The sequence below is a fragment of the Lagopus leucura genome, unplaced genomic scaffold, assembly GCF_019238085.1.
Source record: "Lagopus leucura isolate 7727_CA_CO unplaced genomic scaffold, USGS_WTPT01 Super-Scaffold_741, whole genome shotgun sequence".
Classification (NCBI taxonomy): domain Eukaryota; kingdom Metazoa; phylum Chordata; class Aves; order Galliformes; family Phasianidae; genus Lagopus; species Lagopus leucura.
Genome location: NW_024962256.1, coordinates 5,234,453 through 5,255,179, shown reverse-complemented (window position 1 = coordinate 5,255,179; position 20,727 = coordinate 5,234,453). Strand labels below are relative to the sequence as shown.

The window sequence follows — 20,727 nt, the reverse complement described above, 5'->3', positions numbered from 1 at the left end:
TTTGAATTCAGGAGTTGCTTGGAACTCTGGAGAACATACTCTATTTACTTGGAGCTGAGAAACAATGAAAACATTTTTTAATATATTTTATTCTGATACAAGAAATAATCCTACAAGAGATATAAAATTGAATTTCCAGGCTTTTTTCTATAAGACAAATGCAATGTTTCCAGTCTTTCATGCTCAGAAAGGTAATTAGATGAGCCACTTTGGCAGAATATTGAAATGCAAATGTACCATGAGTAGCTATGTGATCTGCTACTGAAAGCTATTTCTTTATTGCCGCATTCTTGTAACCCTAGTTCTGCATCATCCTTTTATGATAGACCTAAAACAATAATATCTCCTCATGGTGGAGTCCATGGTTTATTCATTCCTCTGTTTCATATAATAAGCATATATTCTGGAGAAATATTATGGGGGGAAACATCAATAGAACAATTTTAAAAAGTGGCTTTAAAAAGGAGTTCAAAATAACAGTTTCCTATCACAGCATCCTCTAAGGGGTTCTTGCCATATCTTTAACTCAAAGTTCTGTTTGTCTACAAAGCATCACATCAGTTGCACTCAAATATGGCTGCAGCTTACACAAACCTATTAAGAACTAACAGAAGCATATGAATTTTTCACTCTGCTTATTCCATTATGATATTGTCTAGGACTTTGTTTTTTCAAAGGTTAAACACTATCTTTCAAATTCTTGTATAAATTTATAATTCATAAGTTTCATGTACTATTTCATATATATAATTTCCATATTTCAGTATGCATTTTCCTGATGTATATAACTTCTCTCAGTCTTAATTTTGCTATGTAAAAAAACCACCCTGCTAAGACCAACGCTCTGTCCCTAATTTTCATAGTCAATAGCTATTAATTTAGTTTGAGTTCATCCCTAGAAAAAGAAGTTCAAAACCACATGAAGTATTCCAGAAGAGCTCTCCTTAGATACTAAAACAACTGCACTAGGAATTTGTATCTTTTTTAAAATCCATCAAATCATAAATTTTTACAGTTGCACACACTTCTACTGCCCTGACAACACAGAGTTACTTTGTGAGTAAATCTTCCCACTGGTAAAGTCTGCTAACTTTTTCTAACTGGTCTTCTATTAAACTCTAAAAACATTATCTTAGGTCATCAATCAACATACTAAGCATCTGAACCCTCAAGACTAGCTTTTGAGAATTCCTATTGTATGGAATAAGTGGTTCCATGCATCCTGTTGTTGTAGTCTTTCCCCACATCAGTACGTCCCTACCACTCCTCAATTGTTACCCACTTCAACAGCACTTCAACACCACCAACTAATTCTCTTAGTCCATCTTGATGCAAACAGTCAATACATAAAAACTGAGAAAATATTAAAATACAATAATATAATCTTTCAAAATATCTTCCAAGGCATTATACACTACTAAAACTGTTATGCAAATAAGTTCTTATGTTCAGATAAATAACTATTGTCCAGTCCTAGTCTCCTGCTTTTTTCCCCATTATTTCACATCACTTCTTTTATATTCTAGGACCAATATTACACGGTGCCTAATCTGAGCACATTAAGCTGCTTGACTTTTACATACAACTCTCGGGAATTTTCATAGACAAGTGTTTATTATTACTATTATCTATCCTGATGTTACACAGGACATTCTTACTGAACAATAAAACTATGCATGTATTCACATTCTAGATCATACCTCAGCCATCTCAAGTCTTAACGCTCTGTATGATGCACAGGACGCCTTCTCTCCCTGTTCTCCCAAAGAATTTCACACACCTTGCAAGATCGCATCTAAGAGGTTGCTTGGGGGATTTCCTAGGTTTCTGTTCTCTGTATATTACCTTCCAATTCCAATTAACCCAATTTCAAGGGGGATTTTAAATTTCTTGAAAGATAATATCTAAGTGATTCTGAAAACTAATGCATCCACTGCATCATCAACACCTGTTCAGTGTTTCAAGAATTATAGTGTCTTCACACACAGCTATACACAGTTTCTCAGCAGCCTCTATGAAAACCATTAATGCACTTAGAAATCGAATTGTTCACCATAAATCATGGAGATTGGATTTTTAGGTATGCAGTCACTGATGGAAGGACATTATGTACAAGCACTGCTCTATGCAAAAACGCACACATTTTCCAAAGATTACAGAACAAAACTTGCGAAGGTCCCAAACCACATAAAGCCCTTGATATTAATTTGTTAATTTAATAATTAGGATTGTGCTAGTGTTGTAAATTCTGATGGCAATTCCTGACAGTTTTTACAGCTTTTACAACTCAGGAATGTTAAAAATTCAGAGTAAGCAACAAAACAAAGGAAGTTAAAATAAAAGTGTGCTACACCTAGGAAATTTTATTACAAAGCTAGATAAGACTCTTGATTTACATTAAACTACTTCTTCAGATGGTACATTCAAGCTATTGAAAGGAAGAAGAAAATCAATTCTGAAACAGGAACCAGTAAACTGGAAGAATATCGGTTTCCTCATTAAATTAAAAAGAAAAAATTGGAAATTTGCATATGAAGCCATTTAAATGATTTGTTGTGCTGCGTCCAAACGGAATGTAAACCATCATTCATTATATTATATTCTTGCATACAAACTTACACAGAGTGGTAAAGATAGTTTTCCACAGAAACAACTGCACAGAATATATTACGAGAACGCATAAGGGATGAAGTATTCCTTGATCAAAAATGAAGAATGAGGCTGTTTGGATTTTTTTTCTTTAAATACAAACCTAAGCCTAATCTTGGCAGGCAGTTCTTTCTTGTTGATGCTGAACCCTAGAGATTAACATGACCCTCCCAATTAAAACTCTGACACATGTGAATCTTCCAATTACACATTACAGGAGGAAAGAAAATAACTATTTGAACAGTTATTATTACCTTCGGCTTTTTAAGGAGGATTTCGTTTTTCCCCCGAGTCTTAGTAACTGTGTGAATTATTCTTAGACACAGCTGAGCTAGTCAAGTTAATAACTGACAGCTGACACAATCTGATGGCACAGGTAGGAAGGACTGAGCAGCTGTAATTGTGATGGTATTCCCTGTGCCAAGGCAAAAAACTGTTTAAAACTGGCAGAAAATGCTGCTGATTAGGTACAAGGTGAGATCAGACTTACACAGCTGACACTTATAAAGAGGTAAGGGGGCATGAAAGCAGCTGATCTAAAAGCAGGAATGCTGCCCTTTGGGATGAATTTCATCAACCACATAGTCAGGACTGCATCTGAAGGGGATTTGCTTGCTTCACACGCTTGTTACTTTTCCGACTACGGAGACAAATAATGGAAAAGATGAAAAATATGTTACTAACTTAGTGATGAAAATCTTTTGCCATAAAGTTACTTTCCAGAGACTGAAGAACGTACTGTTATTATTGTTATTAATATTTGCATAGCTGTCAGAAGCCTAAGCTTTATGATTGTTGGCTACTTTGGGGACTGCTGACCATTATTACAGCTGCTGGCTAAATCCCGAATTATTGCTTTTCAATAAATGCTACAGCCTTGAAATTCTATTACCAGCAGAGTTTGAATTACATCTACTCTCAAAATAAAATAAAAATGAGCAGAAGAAAGTGATGGGGTTTTGCCACGTACTCTATTTGCAAATCTAGCCAATTTAAGTTAACTGCATTTTCTGATGGAGTCCTATTTAAATGAGATATAAAACATCAGTACATATTAAGGGTCAGGACTATGAAAGATGTGTTACTCTTAGAATTCAGAATGTCAAACACAGAGATGATGAAACTGGATGAAAAATCATGTCCAATTACTTGGGTACTTGAAGTCTCTCATAACAAAGATACTTTATACAGACATCCTCTCAAAAGATTCATATAGTACTATTGTCCACAAAAGCATTTAACAGCTAAGATGATCATGGATGGAATCATAGAATTGTTTGAATTGGCAGGGACCTTCAAAAGTCATCTAGTCCAACTCTCCAGCAATGAACAGGGACATCTATGCTAAATGCATACAGCTTATGTCTCTATTCAATCATGGCTGGCAAGTAATTTATGAGTACACAGGACTGAAGAGCTTGGATTCTTCGATCATCATAAGGCTCACCAGTGACATTAAAAAACACAGCAGGTCACTGGGTAGCAAGCTGCTGCTGCTGAGTTACCACAGATCAACATTTTTTCAGGAAGTTGATGCATGAATACAATCCTGCCTTTTCAAAGGCAGGAAATCACATTTCAAAAGAAGATATTTTGTGTTAGAGTCATCAGGTATTTGTTAAAGTCTAGAAAAAGAATCCAAATTTTCTGAACAGATAACAGGAATTATAAAAGTACCTGAGCAACTGTAGGCCATCTATCCATGTAAATAACCACCTGATGAGATTGCACGGTTTTTCTTTCTTGTATACGTGAAAACTGAGGTAATACAGGTGACTTAGACAGGGCTACTGGCCCTTCTGCTATAGAAACTGCACTGGTAAGAGCAGTTCCCAAAACCTTCCCACTGAAAGACAAGTAATCTTAACTCTGGTATCAACATAGCAGACATAAAAGGAAGGTGGTGAAATGCATATGAACACATCTTGAAATATCAGTTAAAAGAGAAGTACAGTCACTATTTCTGTTTTCTTAGGAAGTCTTTATATAATCTATTCTTCACAAATCACAACCAATAATATAGATACAGATCACTGGTACTCAGACTGTATTTGAATAGAATTAGATGTGCTGAAGAAAGTATTTAGCACTCAACCAAAAGCACGTGCTAAGTCCCATTTTGCTATCTTACTTATTTGTACGAATACAATACCTCTCATGGAAGTTAAAGTAATTATTTCTTTGGCTCTAACAGGATTAAATGAAACCTTTAGTGGTGAGTTGATATAAAATATCATTATGCTTTCAGCCAAAGTGATCTGACCAATGCAGTGTAACACATACAGACCATACATGTGACACAGCACATATAGTTCAGTGTCTAGAGCACTTATGCATAGGCCAGCTTTCTGTGACACCCAAAGCCCCCGAGACTTGACGCTAGCTGCATAATCGCCACAGAAAAGCAATGGTGGCTCATTCAGGAACATTAAATTGGCTAGAAAAGCTTCAGAGATCACCTAGAAAAAAAATCCTTACTTCTAAGTGAAATTTTAATCCATCAGGAGTATTTTTCCAGTGACTCTCCCAAAGAGTCCTGTCATCAGTATAACAGCAACATCATTTTTGTAAGGATTATCATCTTCTAAATGGATGCACTCTAATATAGTAATAGACTGATTTCAGCCACCTTTGGACAATGTGGAAGTGAAATCTGGTATGCTAACAGATGTAGATAGTCCTGAATATTGGACCTATGAGCTCTTTTAGTATATTGGCTTTGGAATTTACAGTCTCTGGATTGGGACAAACCATGACCTCATTTTCTTAATCTTTAGTTTTGTGAAGATTTTAAAAATTTCTACTATCCATGAAATCATAAAGGTATCACACAGACTTAAACGTGTTATCTGAAAAGCTCCCTACTCATTATCCCTGTATTTTATCTGTTGCAGATCTGCTGGTAACTACAAAATCAATATAGCTAATGTGAACTTCACATGCTTCCTTGTAGAATAACAAACCCCAGCATGAAAATATTGAGGAATAAATATTAATCCTATCAATTTAGAAAGGCAAACACTGAGGACAGCTTTATCATCCCAAAGCTTAGTTTCCATAACTAAACCTTAGCATTCCTTTTACTCAGCATAAAAATTGTGACTTGCACCAATTTGGAAATTTTTATGAGAAATTAGCAGGACAGGAAAGGAATGCGATAGCCAAATACCATCACCTCTGAGACAAGTGAACTTCCAATAGTCCTCACAATTAAAAAATAAATAAATAATAATAAAAAAATCTGTGCATCTAAGGCAGGTAAGGAAGCAAAAATAGAAGGCTGATTAAAAAAAAAAAAAAAGGAATATAACTTGATTAGGCATTATCTTTATCAAGCATTAAAACACACTGCCGTTAAGATTCTATACTGCAGTGGAAACAGCACAGGAAGGAGATGCAATTTTCCAACATCTGACAACAGGCTGCAGATCATAAGAAAACGCATCACCTTACTAATGTTTGTCTTACAGTGATGACAGAGGCATCTTTCAGTCTTCAAGGTGAAATTGGCATGTAATGCATTTACAATTTAATTGCTTCATGGGTTTGTTTAGGAAGGCTCTCTAGCAACTGAACTTGGTCTATCCTTGGGAAGTGGGATTGGTGGCTAGAAAAAAATACCTTGTTATGCATAAAAGTTATGTACAAATACATGTAAATAAGTTACATAACTTCATCCTTTGACAACGTGAAACTTATTTACAGCTTCCATTCATGGTTAAGAAAAGCCTAGCTATAGCCAAAAGCTGGTCACCCACAAAAAGAGCTTGTTTGGCACATGCAACAGAGTATTTACAAACACAGCTACAATAACAGTAACTATAAAAACTATGAAACTTCCAGCAAAGAAACAACACATCACTGCACCGACTTGAGTCTGCCCCTACACAGTACTTCAGTATCCCAGAAAATCCTCAACAAAATTCATTCAACTGAAGTCAAAGAAGAATACAAATTCTACTAAAACGCGCCTAATGTTAAATCTGAACTTTGAAATATTACAGGACTGTGTAGACATTCGATTTTTAAGAAAGCCAAAAGCTAAGGTAATAATTAATAAAAAATTACACAAACATCTAAGTATATACATGCATAATCATCACATACATCACATGATGACTTACAAGTTTCTATGCATACATATCTTGCATATCATCTTTTACATATACATCAAAATGAATAAGATATATTACAAATAGACGTATGTGCTCAATAATACTAACTTCAGATTTAAAACTGACAATCTGAAGTCTGATTCATTTTAGGAAAAGCAAAAACATCAAAATATAACTTTTACACACAGATAATACAGCACGCAAAAAATACCATTTGTACAGTTTCTGTACAGGTGAAACAAAGATGTCTACACCTTCATAAGTGCAAAACGGTTGTACTAACCTGTATTTTGATTGGCCAGGAAAAATTGCTGACATAGACGTAGAATGTGATGTTTGGGTTGCTCCGAAAGTTGAATTTTTCACAAGAAAAGCTATCTCTGTATTCCTTAATATTTGCCTTAGAAACAACAGGAATCTCTTCTCCAGATATTGTTCCAGCTAAAAAAAAACAACAACATATATATTTATATATATATATATATATACACACACACATACACACACCCTTATGAAACTTACTAATCACAATCAAAGGTGTGAAAGTAAACTGGCCGATGAAACTTAGATTCTTGAATTGCTTTTAGTTTCAGCCTCCTACAACTTTAATTACCTTTCATTACAATGTAATGGTACAACACATTTCACATATAGAATTTACTAAATCTCTTACTCTGCTTTCAAAAGATTATGAATGAATGAAAAAAAATGATGGAAGTTGCATGAAATTTAGAAAAGTAAGTTACCTCCAGTAATTTACATTCAATCTCAATAAAAGCCTCATAGATTGCTGTTGGATTTGTTCTACATTAAAGTATTAGAATTTGCTAAGTGTAGTATATTGAACTGTTTTGTAGTATATTAAACTATTTCATAAATACATTGATGAAGAAATTTATAAGTTAATGTAAGACAAACTCTGACCTCCCTTAAAAACATTTTTATTTTGTATTTTATTTCAGTACAATTTCATGTAAGCATCATGCTTCTCCTTGGATGTATTTTCCGAAAGTCAATACAACCAATTCAGAGAAACTGCCTAAATAAAGCTTTTCTTCCTCCTTATTAAAACAAAGAAGAGTAATGGGGTTGAAAGTTGGAGAAAAATAGATAAGCAGCTCCTTTTATCAGCATACACAGAAGAACTTTATTGTTTGATATCAATGTTAAGGTTAATAATTAAATTTTTAGCTTGAACACTGAAACAAAGAAATTAAAATCTCAGTCTCTACAGTAGTTAAGGAAGCAATTTATCTTAATTAAAATCACAGCATTTCATAACACTGTCATTTAAAAAATTTAAATAGGCTACAAGCTTTTCCTACCAAAGTAATTTTAATTGAATAGGAGAGAAAGTTAACATATTAATGAAGCTTTGTTCAGATTGCAAATTATCATCTGAGGTTTAAATAATATAATTAATAATGGCATAATGATAATGGCAAAAGAACAGATTTTGTAAAGTTTTACTATCAAAATGAGCAACAAAAAGACAATCAGGTTAAAATAGCCTAAAGGATCATTAAATCATATGGGAAAAAGACATCATACCAAAATTCATCCTTACCAGTTGAACCAATAGACCATGTAATGTTGAGGTTGAAGTTGTTTGATGCATTAATTGATATATCCAAATTTTTATTTGACTGTATTAAAAAAAAAAAAGTTAACAAAATATATCAGAATTTATTGCATATAGCTTTGGTGTACAAACTCAAATATAGATTTCCGCTCCTCTTCCATTTTATAGTTTAAACAGAAACTCTAATAAGCAGTCTTAAGAAGCAAAAGCTGTAGTCTCTCTTGCTTTAATATGGATGGGTCACAAGTAAGCATCAGCTATCTTTTCAGATTGTGATTCAAATTGTGAAATAATTATCTTTGCAAGAATGACTTAAAAAATACGTGGCATAAAGATACATCTCAGTTAGAATTCAGAAATTATCTTCTATATCTGTTAATAAACATTCTTTCACTGAAGAGTGTATTCCTTTAATTCAACTCAGGACAATGTTACAGCTTGTTATTCCTGGGAACAACAAGATGGAACCAACTGATACATTTTTGGAATATTAGTTGATTTGAACTAGTTGATCCAGCATTTACAAAAAATTGTTACTGAATGCTCAGGAATATTATCAGTTTCCATAAAATTTTGAAATACCTCTAGTGCCTTATAAGCACCTGACAGACCTTTCAATATGATCAACTACAACTGAAATCTTAATCACAACAGCTAATCATATTTTCTTACCTGTTCTGGATTTGCTATAAAGTTTATGGCGGTGTGATGACGATCATCTTCTTGTAACAAGCTGAAGGTGAATTGGTAATCAATCAAAAGGCTGTCTGTGCGCACAACAGAATGTAGAAAGAAAATAGAAACAAGTGTTCATTCATTAAGAAAATATTATGTGATTACCTAAAAGCTTTACTGATCACTTCTATTTTAAAAACCATGAAGTTGGACGTATTCACATGCATTCCATTTTATAAATATTTGTGACTATACAATGTCTTGAAGCAATAAAAAAAAACATTAAGTGAAGCAATGACAAAAAATGACAAAAAATAACTAAATTAAGAAGTTGAGTTTATCACAAAGTCATCATCCCTTGATTGTTCCAAAATACAATATTGTGCTGCTTTAGTGCTACCAGTTCCCTAAGGTTACTCTGAAATAGTTATTCAAATATTATGTTCAGAATATTTCAAGTATTATAGTTTTTGAGTCATAAGTTTTACCGTGTTTGTGTAAAACAGTTTACATAGCTACATTACTGTATCACAGCTCAGAATTAGTAGGTTTAAAGTTTTGGGGAAAAAAAAAGGTTACATCTACCATAAAATTACATAGTTTGAAGGTATGATACTATAGCAAATAACGTTGCTAATAATGAAGTGGCACAGTGGAATTATGAATAGAAATCATTTAACATGCCCATTCCAAATTGCCAGAATTCTAAGCCGTTTTCTAAATGGCAAGTGATATAAACTTTTCATACAAGAGAAGCAAGTAGTAGCACTGACTCAGATTTTATTACACTCCCAAATTACATTTGTTCTACAGATTTTTTCATTCAACCTATTAAAGTAATAGAGGCAAGAAATTGCCATGCTGTTTCTACCCGTACAGTTTCCATCACTCAGTCCCAACAGTGCTCTTCTTATGGCCAACTAAAGCTGCCTTAAGTACAGAAGGGAGAAAGGAACACCCCCAGGTGACCCAAGTCATATTTAACCCTTCCTGAAAGGACAATAAAATGATTGCAGTGAGGCTGAAGACATCGATTTTGAGACAACTTATTGAGTTCCTCAAGTTGGAGGAAGTAGATTGAGTCTTAGTAGGATCATATATTTAGTAATGACTGAAAAGGAATTTCTAGAGGTAAATCAGACAGTATTTATCAGGGTGAAGCAGTTTTTTAGCAAGACAACCCCATCAAACAATGATAACTGTGCTGCATCTTAGAGACAGCTGTGGAGAATCCCAGCACACACAGTTCAGGGCAATCAGATGGTCAAGAATCACAAGAGCCCTCAGAGACACAAACTGTTTAATAATCCTTGTGCAGTCAGTCAGGATCCAGAGGTGGGTAGGGTGGATCTTAAATGCTCTTTTACAGGGGCAAATATCTTCAGACCTAACATAACTTTTGTAAATCTAATCACGACGGTCCTGCAGGAATCAAAAGATTCTGATTTTTTCTCTACCAATGGAAATGAAGGGAGCCTTATGATTGTAAATATACATGTGTATGTGTAAAAATACAGTCAGACCCAAGTGATCTTTGACGCTAGAGACTAATGCATGATTACCATGCTCTATTTTGATCCATCTTTTGATGACATTATACTATCAAAACCACATTAGCAGAATTTTAAAAATAACTTCTTAAAAGTAATGATAAACACAAAATCAGTAAATACAAAGAGAGTGACAGATTAAGACAAAAAAGGGAAAAGCTGTGTCAGCCTTCTGTTGGACTCAACAGTTTGCTTAATGCTGACGACCACCTTTTTTACAGTGACGTATAACCTGAAAAAATACACTCTTGTATCCCATGGGAAATCTGACTTAGAACGAGAAAAAAAGCCAATTGATTACTGAAGTGTGAATACAGCCCACTGTATCATCCTAACAATTAAAGAAAATAGTAACTATTTATTTCACTGAGCAAAGAAAGGAAATAAGAAGAGTTGCATGAAAGGAATTACCATGACCATGGAAACTGAAAAGTCCACTTTATCCACTACCAGTCAACAAATTTCAATTATTTAAATAAGTTAATCTTATCATTAAACTTAGGTAAGGAGTTTTGATCAGGTATTTTCAGCTTATATAAGTGAAAGATGAATTAGTATTAAATTTTAATTTATTGACACTATATAACTATGTAAATATAATTAAGAAAGTCTCATTGACTTTACTAATACCAATGTACCATATCAAAATAGGAATATTACCATTACATCTATCATACAGAGGTAACAGAACAGCAAGAGATCGGAAGCAGAGACTGATCCCTATTAAAGGAATCAATGAGTCCTTTAATAATCATGAGTAGCAAGGCCAAAAAAGGCCTTGATAAAATCTCTTGGATCGGCCAACTTGGAGACAGTTGCAAATGAAAGAGTTGATACTTAGCAACATTCCTTTGCAGTATTCAGAGGATTACTAAAGAATTAAGTTTATTTTCCCTCACAGCCTGGAGAGTGGTTTATTTTCACAGTGAGCCAAAACTTTGAGCAAAATTTGCCTGGATAGATTATATAAAACTAGATTTTATTAGAATATAAATTAGAAGAACTAATGTAAGAGGAAATTCAAAGTGAGAGTAGAAATTAAAAAGGGCTGTAAAGAAGTCACTCCTCTGTTGTATCTGGGTCCTATTCTACTTCCTCCCTCTCAGAGGTTTCCTTCTCCAGACAGTATCAGGCAGCTTTACTTCATGCTGCCAAACCCCATCCTGAATGTAATACCTAATACATAATCTGTGCTTACATGCTGTAAATACCCATAAACAGACTAAGCAGTTACACAGTACATCATACTGTATCTCCCAGTTCATAAGGCCTAGACAGCTTATGATGTAAATACAAAATTTTAAGTAAAATTTAATTGCATGATATGATCCATTCTGAATAGTAAAATGTATAAATAGCTAAATTGTTATTCTAGTGTACATTTAATGCATGCTTTTGAAATATAGGTATGTATGGTTACAATCAGGAATTCAGAAATGCCTGAGACTTTACTGCTTGTATTTTTGTTTCTACTGTAAACTTTGATCAAGTCAACCATAAGCATTATTACCCTTTGGATAAATCCAAGACATACCCTAAGTGCTTCTGTTTATAAAAACAGGTGCAGAACAGATTGTTTAAATCAGGAAATAAATCTATATCACAGATATAGAGAAATTTAGTGTTCTGTATTTATACATAGGATAGGATGAAAAAAACAAGAGTTCACAGACACCAAATACCAAACATAATAATCAAACTACCATAGAAGCAACAGCTGACAAAAGCAATCATTCCCAACTACCTGATCTATACAGACAAGAAAACTTGCAAAACTTTTAAAATCTGATGAGCTCTGAAAACAAAATAAACAAATTCAACCAACAAAACTTCTGTAAGAAGTGCTAGAAATAAAAATATTATCAATAACCATTATGTTTCAAAAGCCAGTATCATCTAAGAGTATTCTTTCAGTGAATTATAGAATAAAGTGCTTGGTTCTCTAGAATTACAATTTATATAATTTTTTTGTTGGTGGTGGTTGTTTTCCTTTTTTTTTTTCTTTTTTCTTTTTTTTTCTTTTTTTTTTTTTTCTTTTTTTTTTTTTTACAATTGGTTTGTTTGGTCAACTGTTTCATTTTTCTGTAAGAAAAAATAAGGCTGTGTGTGTGAACATTGTAATAGTTTCTCTTAAGATATCTTCCAGATATCATTTTACATTTGGTTTTACATTTGATGACTAAAAGATAAAAGCAAATGTTAAAAATTCTCAATTATGAATATCGCCTTTGCTGAAAAAAATTTTCTTCAACCTAAATTAAATTCTCAACCTCAGATTTAATTCACAAAGTATTAATTATTATTATAATGATATATATAATCATTATAATGATTCTCGAAATAGACCAAGTAGTTAACAATGTTGAGCACTGCATAGATTCTTCTCTTAACTATGGAAGAAATGTTAATGACATTATAGAATGATGGCTGTATTCTTTAATTTTTAAAAGATGAACTGAAAAAGAATTCACCTGAAACGCACTGACAATTAAGTTACCTGTTCTTCTATGCATCCCCAATCTTTTGGAAATATTATGCGCTTTCATTTTAGCTTTAGATTATTTCAGTAAAATTTTAATATTCAGTACTTCAACATTCTTATGCCATCAATATCCTTCATGCTTACATTGCCTACTTTTTTTTTTTAATAAATACATTTTAAAAATTACGTTCACAATTTCTCTGTGCCAATGAGCAAGAGGAATTCGCTGAGGCACTATCACACGATAACAGCAGACTCTGCCCTACTTTGGGCTGGTGCAAATGACTGTAAAACGCCTAGCATGTTTGCTCTGCAGCCCAGACCTTCATCTCAAATCTGATAGAAGATACATGTGACTAAAGGGGCAAGCAGACAGAATTAAAGCATCCACGTGCCAGAGTGCAATCTGTAACCCCTCTGAACTTTAATGTCTAAACGTTCTTAGGAAAAGTTTTAGAGAAATTAGAAATCTCCTTCATAAACTCAACAAACCCACAACTCAAGTGTTAGTTCAGCACAGGCTGTACTTTGAATCTACAGTCTGGGTACACTAGAGCTGAAGGTCCCCAAGCGACCCACCCAGTGATGAAATACTAAGCTCAGTTCCTGAAGAATTCAGCACAGACATGCATGCTGGTTGGCAGAGATCCCACCACATTGTGTGCTGCCTTCTTTTTGATAGTATAAAAACTGAGTCCTATTTTTGTCTAGTAGGATGTATGCCTCCACCAACTCAGTGTAGCTAAAGGAGAAGCTGTGGAAGGATTCAGGCCACCAGGGAAAAAGGATTCAGTTGCACACAGATGGAAAGAGACAAGAGCAAGTCAAATGACACGGGCACTCAGTAGGTAGGGAGGAGTCCCACAGTCTAATTTCTGTCCCAAGCCATTCCTTCATTTTTTATTAAAAATTATTGAATAAAATAGAAAAAGAACATTGGGACATTAGACCACAATACAATCCCAACATCATCAACAGCCAGACATAACAAGAACTCATGGTTATTGAGCATTCTCATATCTCTATTTCAAAATTTTGCAAAACTCTTGATACCTTTCACTGTCAAAAGAAATCATTAACATCAATTCAAAATGTCAGTAATGAGCACATGTGAGAACACACCAATAATTAGGCAAAGAAAGCCATTTAATTAAATGAGAAAATAAATTTAAAAGCAATTCTTTTATCCTACTATTACTGTTAATTTTCAAGAAACAGCTCTTTGTTTAACGAAATCCATGCCATACAGTATGGGAGTTTTCTGTTCACACCCAATGGGGAGCAGACTTATTCTGACATTTAAGCTTTTAAATTAAAAGTAAACTGTGCTTTCGATAATACAAGAATATTCCCAAAAGAACAAAGGCTGGACGGAAACCTCAAGAGATTTGAAATTCTACTTCACTATTTCTGAGTGCCACTAAAACCCTCTCAGAATACACAGTTATGCTATTATTTTTAAAACATGGATATATGTAATATAACAGTGATAAAGTTATATACAAAAAGGTTTGTTAAAGAGGAATATTAGGACTGTAAAATGAATCACTACAATCAAGGTTGCCTGTGAATTATTTTTGGGTGAGTGCTCTGTTAATGGGCAGCTATTCAACACTTTGTTCTCTGCTCAGTACTTAGTGTTGGGCCCATGCCTCATTTACTGCATACCACACAAACCCTTTTCCCAAGACTGAATTAATTTCTAACGTGGCTTTCTGCAGTATTCATCACTATCATTTTCTAAGTTCTTCAGAAAAGTTAATGAATTTGTTATAATATTACTATGAGATGAGCAGGCACTATTAGTCCATTATTACAGGACAGGAAATGAAACAAAGAGACCAAGGACTAAAACATCCATTAATCATGAGTAGCCAACCCAAAATATCTAGAGTATGACTTTTTCTAATTTCAAAATAAGTAATACATATGATCATTTTTATTTTGTAGATCCTTCCATCATTCACTATCATTCTTTCAACTTCTTCTAGAAAATAAGAAAGGAACATACATTCAGCTACATGATCACTTATGTGTACCCCACAAACAATTCTGTTCATTCTGAAGGGAAAGATTATGGGAAAGAGTATATAGACATGATATTAATAATTACATGATCCTGCCCTACTAAAGAACAAAAATAATGGTGGTAGAAACTAGTTCCTCCACTTTCCTGGCATCCAATGCTTACATAGCATATTTCACTTTCAAAGGGGTTTTTATTAAGCAAATTTGACCAGACAGAAGAAGATTCTAGCGGATTGTTTTTCTGTTGAGTTGCATCTCCCTTTTGCATGTTCTTTCCAATAGCGCATCCCATTTTCCATCAGGAAGGAAAGAATGAACCTGAATTCCTAGCAAGGATAGGTATGGCTGGCTATATTTATGGGACTCATGCTTTTGACTGGTTGCCTTTCTCCTACAGATTCTGTCACATCATTTCTTAATATGTATATCTAAAATTGAACAAACTGACAAAAACTTTTCATTACATGCAAACATTCAGAGCATGATGTTCAGTATTTTAGCCCAAAAACTAATGTTCAGAGTAGTTCTTAGCCAGAAGTACCGCAGTACATGTCAAAGAGCCCTGCACTGTGCTACCAGACCCGCGTATAACATTGCTTAGTTCCTTCCAGAGCAGCTGATTCATTCCATTGACTGTTCCTTAAGTCACCCACTGCCTCATTTCAGTTATATTAACGTTAGTACCCAAAAATTGCTTGTCTACACTGACAGGAAAAGTAATGTTTTATAAATGTTGTGGATCACATGATCTTCACCTGAGCAATGACTAAAAGTTTTTTTTCAATATTTCTTCTTTCTTTAACTGCAAAGCACAGGTCATAGAAATATGAGACACCTCTTCACTGAATAAAAGTCTGGCCTTACACACAGCTGTGTACATATTAACAAAAACTTTTAAGATCACAGATAAGATACCAAATTTCAACCATTTACTGCTACCAATAACATTATTTAAATATTTTCTTCACAGTAAAAGGGAAAAAAAAGAGAATTACATGCCTGAATTGGTACATTTTCATGATAATTCTGCATGACCAAATATACTAATTCTGTGAACAGACACACCATAAAATAGCATTGTTCTATTTTTATTTCTTGAAATCACTTTTGAAGCTAGAGTAGGAACCCCACTCATGACTGCTGCATAGCCCCATCAGTCACTCTACCTACATTCTTCTATTTAGGGAACTCTCTATTCATGAGGATTCTAAAAGTTAAACTTCAACCTTTTCAGCGTACAGACAATTTGCCCCTCTTTTGCTCTATGCAATTTTTCTCTATTTTCAGTGAGTTTGTTGAGAACAGCCCTATTCGTATTCAACTTTGTCAGCAGAAGTGTTGCTTTTGAAATCAAGTTTCATTATCAAATGCTATAAATCAAATTCATTTGTGACCAAAATAAGTTCTGCTTGTATTACAAAGTTAGGGGACTACTACCAGAGCTATTTTCAGTCAGGATAATTATTTTGAACTTTCAGAGCAGCTGTTTAATTCATTCTATCATCTGCTGCTGTCATCCATTGCCTCATTTTTGTTGTTATATTAAAATATGTTGGTGTCCAACATTACTTGTCCATTGTGACAAAACAAAAAGTCATTTATTGTAAAGACTTTACTATCAACTAGCAAAATTTGCATTTTTGATAAACGTAGTAAGAATGGAATGAGCTTTAAAAGATGCCAGCAATTATTAATTAAATGCTTCTTTCCATGTAGAGAAAGCATGTGAGAATGAATTTCGCAGAAGTTCAAAGCTACAATAAAATAAATATGTAGTGACAACAAATCAGCGTTTCTTTTAATGTACTTTAGAAAGATAAACTAGGCTAAAAGGACTACAAAAAGACATAGGGACTGCTGTCATAATCAACAAACTGAGTAACTAAATTTTACTTAAAGAGAAATTCACTCTTGCAAAATGTTACCTTTTATTTGGAAATGTATTATAAGTTATCAGGCTCTTGTCCATCACTGATGAAAAAAGCATAGCTATTGGTGCTAACTATCTTGAAAAATACGTTTATAGCTGAGAATCTGCTGTTAGAATTTGCTATTGTACTCTTTGAATCTGTTGTAGTTTCCACGGAAATAAATAAGAGGCATTTCTTTTGGAGCAACCTGCATAGTTGGACATTTATCATTGTTTTTTTCCCAGCTCTTCAATAATTCAATACAGACATCAGCAATTAAACGGCGACCTCTGAGTGATCAAGTATTACAAGGAAACAGAACATACCCTTCAAAAACTGGCTACAAATATACACAGAAATTATTCCTTTAATATTTCAGTGTTTTCAACGTTCTTTTTTCCTTTTCATTTAGCTGATATTTGTTCATGAAACCTTAAATCTACAGTCCCAAATGTCAGAACTTAGTCCATACTGCTCAGCTCCACATGAGTTGTATAAAACACACAATGTACACTGAAGTTGAGATGTTTCAACTTTGCTGATATTCTTTGTTGTTTCTTAAACAATTTTAACATGTTAGTTCTGAGGATTAAAATCCCTTACAGCAAATGTAACCTGAACGTTTTCAGGAAAGCTTCAGTTAACACTGAATAGAAATACATGTTGTATACCCCACTGTGCAACCTCCTGTATTATAATATCATGAACTGCAACAGGTACTTGCATTGTAAAAAATGATATGCTAAAGCACTTTCTCACAACGGGCAGTAGAATATTTTTGCATTAGAACTTCTAAGATAGGTAAAATATGAACCTTTTCATTTAAAATCAGGTGTATTTCAAGAAAAATCTGCTGAATTAAATAATAAAGTTTTTACTGCTTTTGGCTCATTGATGAAATATTACAATTTCAATTCATTTACAAATATTGCCTACTCTAGCCTATGGAGCCTTTAAAACAGAGAGAAAGTACAGACTGGTAAGAAAAAAATAAACCCAGATTATTTTCTCCACTCCTTGCACGTTTAGCTGGTAGAGCTGGCGGTTAAGCATGTAAAATAATAAACTGTCTGCTTAAGCTAACCAAATGGAAATAACACAGGGAGGAAAAACAGAGCCTTGAACTGCTGATTTTTCTCAGTCACCCACTCCTTGGTGGAGATTTATTCGTTGATTCAGAGAGGGAACTTTGGCCACTGTGGCAATACCTCCTTTAATAATCTCCTTTCCAAAATACCTTGCAATATTCAATTTCCACCCCAAACAGCTGTCAGACATTAAAAGTAATATTCATTGCACTGTATTTTTCTCTGAAACAGGAACCGGCTACAGCTGTGTTTTTATTAAGTCATGACCTTCTTGGCCACACAAGAAAGTACTGCTAACCAAAGTGCACAAACAGAATAAACCGCTTTTTCATTTACTGCTTTGTCTAGCAGTGACTAGCTTAACACAGAGCTATTTCCACTTTGTGATAGATGTCACACATGAGCTCTTTAACACAACTTATCTAGGAACTGGAATATCATGCAAAATAACAACAAAATGTAGACAACATTGTGACAGCCTGTTTGCTTTCCTTATTGAAAAGGCACTGACAGTGAATGTCTTCTACATCTGAGCTTCAAAGATCTAGCATCGTGGTAAGTAATCCATTACAGTGAACACAAGGAAAGTGATCTATCTGCGTGATGTAGTTTTGCACCATCTTCTCAAGATCAATTCAGTTTTTCTCTTCCAACCTACTGCTTGGTTTAATAACGTCCTACCTTCATTTTTTCTTTCCTTAGCTGTCCTTAATGTCACTTAAAGTTCTAATACTTGAAAATCTGCGTAGCTGCATTTTCACAGATCTCTAAAGAAGCAATACACATCTCTACTCAACAAGACTATAATCCTGAAAATGTCACTTTATTGGCAAAAGAAAAGTGAGATTCTTGCTCTTTTAAAAAAATTTCTGCCCAGATTTTGTACAGCTTATCATTTTTACAAAATTATTCTGATGGTCATGGCACTTCCTTAAGGGAGTAACACAATAAAGCATATTCATTTACTCATGCTAGTGAACATAAAGAGACAAATCAAATGCATATATATTATTTCTCTACCAATGTATCTTCATGCTTCTTGACAGTGATATTTTTCAAATTTCCCTTAATGTCATTTGCTATTGTATCTATTTTGCTAATGTGCATTGCTGCGCTTTGACCTCACACAGTTTGCAGAACCATTTTTTCCCAGTGTTACCCTTTACATCAAGTTATGAGTAAATTACACTATGCTGCCAAAGAGTTATATTTCTGCAATGTATTTTAAAATGATATTTACAATTCAAGCTAAGAAAAAGTGACAAGGAGTCACTGACTACTTCACAATATGCTGAAATTGAGCCGTTAGCCATTCAAAGAGAAAGTTGAACTTGATAATGACCACATTTCAATGTAATATAAATTTTCTTAAAGTCCATGAAATCCAAACTTTTACCATTGTCTTTAGGCATAAATGACCCTCAATATATTTCAGTGATCAGAGCCCTTCATCCAAATACCTTGTAAGGGCTTCACACCACTCATTATAAAGCAGAAAACATTATTGACTGCTCTCTTGATTTTTTCAAATGTGAGCTAAGATTAGGTGGTTCAAGACACCTGCATAGTGAGTCTTGTGCTAACAAGACAGTTAATTAAGTGCTCAGGCTGTAATAATGGAAGAGGCTAAGCCATCCTTAAGCAGTTCGTATTAGCCACTGGCAAAAAATATTCCAGCTGACATATAAAAGCTATTAGACCATTTGAAGAACTCCCAAAGGAACCAGGCAGAAATTCTCCTACAAACCTTAAGCCCCCATCCTATTGAAGTCAGGTGTTTTTGTTGCTTTTTCTTCTTATTTCAACTGGTTCAAGATTTCACTACTAAGATCTCTCCTCAAAGTCTCTCTGATCAAGAATTCTCTTTTCCCTAGGAAGTCAGCAGTAGAAGCAATGTAACTATAAACCCATCACAAAGGTAAAAGAGCTGGATTTCCCTTCTTCAACAGAAGGTAAACTAAAGGAATACTGATGGTTACTTTTCTGTTCTATTTGCTTCTTACAGCATCAGGTTTGCGGAGCTGTAAGGCCTGCCAGGTTTTGAGGAGCGACAGTCCCCTTCTCTCTGGACATGCCAGGAAAAAAACACACGCAAAGCACAATGTAACGACTCAAAAAAGTACCCATCTCAGTGAATCCCAGGTCAGTAAACTAAATAAAATACTGCATATACACAGATCTTTGGATCACTTTCCTTCTAAATCAAAAAAAATGCTTCACTCATAGGCTAGAGTATAGAGAATAGTATTTCTTTTGAATGAGTTCTCCAGTCCAGAATCTCCCTTTTCAGAGTAGTATTTTATAAATAATCATAAATTATATAGCTTATATTTTCTTAACTTTATGTAGTACTTAAACGTAATAGTAGTAGTTACTTACTAAATATTATGGCATCCATGGAACAGCCATATAAATAATGAAAGAACCTAATTCAGACTTCTATTTGCATGCCTTTAAATATTTGTCTATCAACTTCTGCTTAAAATTTAGGATACTCCATCTTTAGCCATCTTTCTTTGGCTAAATGCAGTCTAAATAAAAAGTGTATCTAAACAAATTGTCACTAAAATTAAACAATCTACTTTGGCAAAAGTAACATAAATAGTACATGCAAGGAGATGTCAGTTGGTAAATTCACTGATACATAA

General features: G+C 34.0%; 1 protein-coding gene across 5 annotated transcripts in view; it reads right to left on the bottom strand.

The window, feature by feature from the left end:
* Positions 1-20,727, bottom strand: part of ATRNL1 (attractin like 1) — a 425,500-nt gene that overhangs the window by 244,389 nt on the left and 160,384 nt on the right. For all 5 annotated transcript variants that reach the window (XM_042863594.1, XM_042863598.1, XM_042863596.1 and 2 more), the window contains exons 22-24: positions 9,019-9,113; positions 8,332-8,410; positions 7,048-7,205 (exon numbers count right to left, since the gene is read on the bottom strand). In XM_042863594.1, coding sequence (XP_042719528.1) covers positions 7,048-7,205; positions 8,332-8,410; positions 9,019-9,113 — 332 coding nt within the window. The remainder of the gene's footprint in view (positions 1-7,047; positions 7,206-8,331; positions 8,411-9,018; positions 9,114-20,727) is intronic.